The 7,815-nt window shown below is 40.2% G+C and overlaps 1 protein-coding gene across 1 annotated transcript in view; it reads right to left on the bottom strand.

Annotated features, from left to right (window-relative positions):
• Positions 1–452: 452 nt before the first annotated feature.
• MED21 (mediator complex subunit 21) overlaps positions 453–7,815 on the bottom strand; it is an 8,751-nt gene continuing 1,388 nt past the window's right edge. The window contains exons 2-4 of the mRNA XM_009333003.1: positions 7,531–7,645; positions 5,396–5,496; positions 453–2,165 (exon numbers count right to left, since the gene is read on the bottom strand). Coding sequence (XP_009331278.1) covers positions 1,989–2,165; positions 5,396–5,496; positions 7,531–7,645 — 393 coding nt within the window. The 3' untranslated portion in view covers positions 453–1,988. The remainder of the gene's footprint in view (positions 2,166–5,395; positions 5,497–7,530; positions 7,646–7,815) is intronic.

A 7,815-nucleotide genomic window follows, 5' to 3' on the forward strand; every position in this document is an offset into this window, starting at 1 on the left:
AACCCCTTTTCCAGCAACATACAAATCTGAAATTAAGACATCTCAATATAATAAAAAAAAAAAATCCACAAGCAAAGCTCAAACATTTCACTCAAGTTTTCTAAGTCCACTAGTTTAAAAAGCAAACAAACAAACAACAACAACAAAAAATCCACCCTACCCCCCAACCATCTTGAGATGCACTGGATGCAGTTTTTCTAGAAAAAAACAAAACCAAAACCAGGCCCCATAACTGACTTCAAATGAAAATCTGGCCCCTCAAGCCTCCCAGGACATGGGTGTATTTACATGGCTTAGTAAATCGCCACAGCCCAGTTACTCTTAACAAAGATCGCGTTACAGAACTAGGGCTGTGCTGGAGCCTGTTCACCTCCCCAGCCGTTTTTTCCTTCTGTGGAATCTGGATAGCACAAGAGCCTCACAACAGCAGACTAAATTTATGACTACAGATATGCAGATTTGACAAAATAGTATTAAATATTTATTTAAATACCAGTCTGACTAAATACTTCAGTTTTAGTATTTGTTACAGGTAGGAACAGCTTTGTATTTTTTAATCCTCAAAACAGGCTGTATACAAGATGTATCCTGCGCCACGTTATACTCTTCCTTTCACCAGTGCAGTCTGAGTGGCTGCACCTAATTCCTTACGGATCAGCATGCTAAAGACGTATTTGAATTGCTCTTACCCGTCTATGTGCAATAGCAACACCTGTAACTTGCAAGTCAGTGACAGCATGTCCAATATATAGAAGTAGGGAGTTTTGATCAGGAAACAGCAGATATCATGTGGCAATAAAGAGCATCCTACAATAATGCAAGGCTGCTAACTCAAAAACACGGAAAATGACTAGCAGTTCAACTCCCAGCTCACGCCTTGAACCCTACGTTATCTGGTGGGTTTTTCTCAAATTTAAAAAGAGATGCTGGTATTTCCAGAATCCTAAGGCAAGGGGCGAAAATTTATTCAGCGTGTGAAGATACAAACAAAAAACTCTCTAGAGCATGTTGAGGACGACAGGCCTCTTGCTGCTTATGATCACAGCATTCACGTGGCAGCCGCTGCTTACACTGAAAAGCCACATTACGTAATGAGTTATTTTCAGTTTCCTCATTGCTAATTTCTTCCCAGTCATCCAATGCTTCCTCATTACTGCCTGCTTTAGAAGCATTCACCAGTTGCCACGAGAATGTGGAGTATCAGCAGAAGCAGAGGAACGGCACGAGCAAGTAAGAGTAAGCGTGTCAGTGGCAATAACGGAGCCAAAGACCCATTTGTGAATTACAAACAATAATAAATGCCAATATCAGATACCTGCAAATTATTTTTTTTTTTTAAATGAGATGCCAATGGCAAGAACACTTACTCTGCAAACATTAGAGTTTACTTATCCTTTTACTTGCTCTGTAAAGGGTGGTAAACCAGCCAAGTAGTAATACAAGTGTTTAATTACCATTGCTGTTAATTAAAACAGATGGCCACCACTGTATTCACATCGTTGTCTAGCACTGTCTCTGCGGAACTCTGGCAAATTCAAGCGTGTCTGTGTTTGAGCCTTACAAAAAAATACACTGAGAACATAAAAGTTTGAAAGTAGGAATGAGCAGATTCCACAAATACTCAATATATTTTTCTTCTGAATTCCCTTTAGGTACTAAGGCCCGTGTAACGAAGATAACAAATCAGATTGAAGTCAGACATATTTATGAACAGAAAAGAAAGCTCAGAAATTAATATTCTAAGTCAAGGAAACATACACCAATACACGTAATTCTAGAACAGAACCACCGATTCTACAATAGAAGTGTTTCTCACACAAAACCTGCAGCATGAGCTGTGATAAAAGACAACGTTACCGACGATCAGCGCCCTTGAGAGCCCCACGGGAGCAGGGCTGGGTGTCACAAGCTCCCCGTGGACAGAGCGCTGCGTTTCCCGCAGGGCCTGGCGGCAGTTCGGTTCTGCAGGGGCGCGCTGCCCCCTGGCGCTACGAGTCTGGAAGGGGCTGGCTATGCGTGCCGCTTCTCGTCTTCAGCTGCGACTGGGCGATATCTGCCAGGGCGCTCTGTATCTTTTCCAGCAGCATATCCCCACGATAAACCACCTCTTCCAGACGGGCAGCTGCTTCATGATTTTCTTCTTCTAATCGATACAGACTAGCAGCCTTTAAAATAAAAGGGAGAAAAGTAAGGATCTTCAAATATAACACAAAATTGACTTTGCTACTAAGGGATGGTGGTGGAACAGTCACTGCTCCCTAGAGAAGAGAAAGATTCTCTCTTTAGCCCCTGAATTACATACTAGCAACGTCAAAGCAACTCGTTATAGGTTGCAGTCTAAACCAGTGCATATCCACATGGAGTAAACACAAAACCCCCACCAAACAGAGATGTTAGCTTCTTTCACATTACGACTCTTGTCTCAGTGCAGCTTTTCTTGATGAGAAGTGAGTATTTATCCCCCTCCCCACTCCCTTACTGAAAGGTGCTGTCGTGGTTTAACTTCAGTCAGCAACCGAGTACCACTCAGCCATTCGCTCCCTCCTCTCCCCCACCCCCCCAGTGGGATGGGGGAGAGAACTGGAAGAGTAGAAGTGAGAAAAACTCGTGGGTTGAGATAAAAACAGTTTCATAATGGAAATAAAATAATAATAAATGATATAATAATAATAATACACAAAGCAAGTGATGCACAGTACAATTGCTCACCACCCGCTGACCGATGCCCAGCCAGTCCCCGAGCAGCGGCCCCCCCAGCCAGCTTTCCCCCAGCTTATGTACTGAGCATGACGTCACATGGTATGGAATGTCCCTTTGGCCAGTTTGGCTGTGCCCCCTCCCAGCTTCTTGTGCCCCTCCAGCCTTCTCAGTCGGTAGAGCATGGGAAGCTGAAAAGTCCTTGGCTAGTGTAAGCACTGCTTAGCAACAGCTAAAACATCGGTGTGTTATCAACATTGTTCTCATCCTAAATCCAAAACACAGCACTGTACCAGCTACTAGGAAGGAAATTAACTTTATCCCTGCCGAAACCAGGACAGGTGCTCAGCAAGATGTAAACACAACTTACTTAAACCTTTCCATTAAATAGCATATTTCAGATGAAACTGTATTATTTAGCCTTTTTTCTTCAATATTTTGTTTCAGAACCAAACTGCTTTTCAGTCAGACAAAATTTAGTGAAATAAAACATTTTAACTTCAAAATATTTTAATACTTTAAAATATTTACCAAATTTAAAACTACTCAAACTTGTTCAGACTGGGTAACAGAAAAGACAAAACAATATAGTTTCAAATTTATATTTTTTAAAGCAGTTGAACAGGTCCTTAAGAAGTCATGCTTAAACTAACTGGCAAATTCTATCCACATACTCACCTTCCGTTCTGCAACACTGATGTCTTTAGTGAAGGTTAATATATGCATGAAGGACTTGACAGCCCTTGGAGGAAGGGTCAGAGAAGGAACAATGGCAAAAGTTTGACATTTAGAATCCAGCTCAATTACTTCAGTCTCAGCTGTTAAATAGTTGACTGCAGGTAAGCCACAGATTTGAGCAGAATATGTACTGCTAACTTCACCACAAGGGAACTCAAAAGGAACAGGTAAATTGTGTTGGGCATTAGTGTAGCAGCCCCTTTTATCATTTAAGACAAGCCTCAGATTTGAAACATATACCAAGACAACCTTAGGAGTAAAAATAAATAAATAAATAAATAGATCAGCCTAAGTGCATCTCTATTAGCCCAGTATCTACCTACCACTTCTCAACAAAACCTATACTGCGTATTTTAGAGTGTTTCAAGCACCTTCAAAACAGTTTTTTTAAAAAATGTCAGAATCTTTAATACTGCACCAAATTAAACAACAGAAAATAAAAATCAAAACTAAAATCAGTAAGTGATGGAATCCAAGCTAACTTATTTCAAAACTACACCAAACAAAAAAGATCAGAAATTCTTGTGAAACAAGATTCTGCATTAACAGAGCAAGAAACTGTTCGAGTGTCACCTCGAAGGAAAGCATGCCCCTACTGGACGACCAACTCCTCTTTCTGGAGCGCCCCGCTTTCCCTGCATCAGCTGTCACTATTAGCAGACCCTGCTCAGTCATGGAAGAAGCCTGTAATTTGTCTGCAGCAGGAAAGCTGAGTCTTCAGCTACTAAATACGCAGTTACATGAAATTATGCTGGTGTTAACGGGCCCAATTAGTATGTTCAGCAATTATTGTGACTAGCAACGTTTCCAAATTTAACCTCCTCTGTTTAAAACCAAATGTGATGTCACTGTCAAGACATTTTTATTTGGCCCAGCAGGCACCTCTAGTATTAGTCTTTTGTAAAATGCCTTTGAATAGTTACAGATTATCAACCCAGGTGTAAAACCTTCAGGTGATCTTAAAGCAGTTCTAGGATTCTCAGAGAAACAGCACTCTTTGCATCCTTGTTGCATTCTAAAAAGAAAATACTTGATGTAAATCTAGCAGTTAAAGTCAAAATGAAAAAAAAAAAAGAAAATACTGTTTAATAGGCAAGATCTGTAGAAATAACAGCAAAAAAAATCAAACCCCAACACAGCAATGTTCTTTGAATTGTGGGTCCAAGGCATTTTTTGGAAGTGAGAAACAGCTGAGTATTATGAAAGGATTCACAGGGTGTTTGCAGCAGTTCAGCGCCTGTAAGGCAGGGAATGGAGGTTGTGATACTGGGTGCACCTGCTAATAGCTGCCTGGCCAGTAGCTGCTTTCTGTTCCCAAGCTCTTCCAGAGTACCTCTGGTCTAAAGAGAGAAGGAGCGAGAAACAAAAGCACCGAGTTTGGCTGGTCCGAAGAAGGATACCCTATTACTGAAAAGTGAAAGAACTGTTTTGTGACAGAGCTGGAGAACTTAAAGGATACCCTGCAAATCCTTTAACAACCAGAAACATTGTGGAAGAACAAAAGGCTTCAGTAAAGTGTTGGCTCTGCAGCTACAAAATGAAACGCGCTCCTAATGAACGAGACAATGTGAACGATTATCCAAGGGAAAAAAAAACCAAACAACAAAAACTCCACAATGCATCTGCTGTATTAATATTTGAACAGTTGGGGGAAAAAAAAGGGGTAGTAGTTTCCAGTATTGTGGTGTTATGATAAAAGCACTTTTTTTTTTTAAACATTCTAACAGAAAACTAAGTTTAAAATATTCTCACCGTGTATAATCTTACTTAGAACTAGATGCAAGTTCAGTATTTCCACCAAGCCTATAAAGTACTCACAGGCTACCCTCATGAAAGATTCAGGCTTATACTAAAATAATTTTTCAAGATTACACGGCCTAGAGAGTAAAAAATATGTCTTAAAAAAGGAAGAAGTTTGCCTTCAGTTATGTTTTGATATTTCGATTAAGAACACTCTTACCTGCAAAGCTGCTGTCGATTCTTCACTAGGCAGGGAATCTATCAGAACATCGATATCTTTCGCAGTTCGTGCAATCAATGCTGCGAACAGTTGGGCGTACTCTTTAAAAAAGAAAAGTCAGCCCACTCAGTACATTATTAGAGAGAAGCACAATTCTGCATACGCAGCACAGAAAGTTCTACAGACTTGAAGTACGCAGGTGTTAAAAATTCTCCTACATGAAGAAAACAACAGTATCACAACTGATGGGAACTCAACCACGTTAGAAGATGAAGGTAGTTTGATTCTAATCCCAGATTAAACAAGGTAACTGGTTATACATAGGGCTGGGCTTTGTACAAGTGAGAAAATAGCTAGAACTCACATCGCAGTTAGCCAGTTAAGAAATTACTAATACCAGCGTTAAGTGTCCTAGTCACTACATTAAGTATTGAGAAGTAGCTAGAAACTCATTTAACTTTTCAATCCTTGCCTTGAAATCTGCCACTAGACAAAAAAAAGAACACTAAAAATGATGTAAAGATAGTGATTCAAACAGATGGATTATTTAAATCATGTTAAGCAACAGATCATTAGTGAAAGAATTTGAGGGTTTTTAACAAAAAAAAAAAAATTTCTATTCAGCCACAGAAAAAGTTAAATTGCCCCTGAGAAAGGGAAAAGGATTGGAAGTTTATAACAGACCTTGATTTAGCTGCTGTATCATCGAAAGAACTGCATGGACTTTTAATAAGAGGCACCATAAGCCAGAAACAAAACCTTTCCATATGGAATTGCATCCATTCAATTTGAATTAAGTACATTACTACCACTAAAATATTGAAACAGCCCTTTTCAATTTATAATTTAAGATCTTACGTATTTGTTTATGTTGCTTGGTTCATGAACACTTTGCATAAGCAAGAAAGAAAATACTTTCTAAGGGCAAAAATCTGTAGAAGAGATTGACCTTCTCAAAGGCACACTTGACTTTAACTTAAAAAAGACAAACAACAAAACCAACATATTCATTTAAAGCTTACTCAGGGTCACCATAGGGTTTACCTGTAAAGGGTTTTAAGGCCTTCTTATTAAGACTTTAAATATCTAAAGAGACGTAACTGGTAGTTTTGTTTTGCCTCATCAGCATCGCTAACATGGCTGTATGATTTTACTGAAGTCACTGTATCCAGGATTTTAGGAAAAGACAACTCAAAAGAGAAGTCAGTCATGACCTACCATTTTAAGACCTTAACAAAGCCTCTAGCTCCTGGCACCACACTGATGCTGGCACCTGGGACAGCAGCAGGTAAGATAAGGAGACAAACAAGCCTTTCAGCCGGCCCTTCCAACTAATTCCAGTATCAGAGAGCAAACCACCATAGACCAGTGAAGAACTACTATTCAACTGTCCTAGAAAGCGCATTGCTGCTCTCCAAACCAGTCTCCCCTGATATCCTAATAGACAAACCTAACCTGATACAAGCTATATGTCAAATTTTCTCAGGGGGGAGGGAGCGGGGGAAGAGGAAAAAAAGAAAAGAAGAAAGAAGATTCAGGATTAGAATAACATCACTATTTAAATACTAGCTTGAAATTCTCAAATCAGAGAGAACTTTTAGTTTGCTTGCTAATTTCAGTGTCTTAGATCAGTTTCTTGTCTCTCAAAAAACCCACCAAAAAACCAAGACAGCCAACAACAAAACCACAAATGGCAATGAGGAGATTCAGCATGACGTTATTCCTTCATTAACCACATAAGCAGATGATACGTGGAGAAACACAAATAATTAAAAGTTTACGACATGGAGAAATCATACATGATTTAATAAAACTAACTCTTTCTAAAAAGACTTAGTGGAAGTAATGGACAACTCACTAACAACCTTTTGCAGCAGTCCTGTTAAAATGGTCTATATCTGTAGAGCTACCGTACCTGTGCAAAGAAACCAGTGTTAAGTAATACATGGTAATGCTTACTTAACACTTAAAATTACATTTCCGCTATCACAATCTCATGGAACAAGTGCAGATGACATCAACTTGTGACTTAACTGTTTGTTCAGCATGCAATAGCGTACAGGTTTTGTACTATAGAGCGTACTATATCAGAACACGTTCGCATTCTGCTAGGAGATGCAGAAAGGAAGACTTGCCTTCCGTCGGATTAGCAGGCTGGTCTTTGTTTATCGCTGTCTGAATGTTGCTGAAAGAGGCTGGGGGGCCGCACTGCTGCAACACTCCAATGGCATTACAGAACTGGTCTGCGAGCTGCAAGCAGTAAAGAGATCGTTAATTTATTTCACCGCTAAAACTATTTCAACTTTATTCCGCACCCCAGGGGACCCCACATAGAAGCCCACCCGCGCCCCGGCGCTAGGTGGGAGCACACCCCCGCAGCCCTTAACGGCCAGCGGCGACGCCCCCCTGCCGGGGGGCTG

The sequence above is a fragment of the Pygoscelis adeliae genome, unplaced genomic scaffold (assembly GCF_000699105.1).
Source record: "Pygoscelis adeliae isolate BGI_AS28 unplaced genomic scaffold, ASM69910v1 Scaffold38, whole genome shotgun sequence".
Lineage (NCBI taxonomy): Eukaryota > Metazoa > Chordata > Aves > Sphenisciformes > Spheniscidae > Pygoscelis > Pygoscelis adeliae.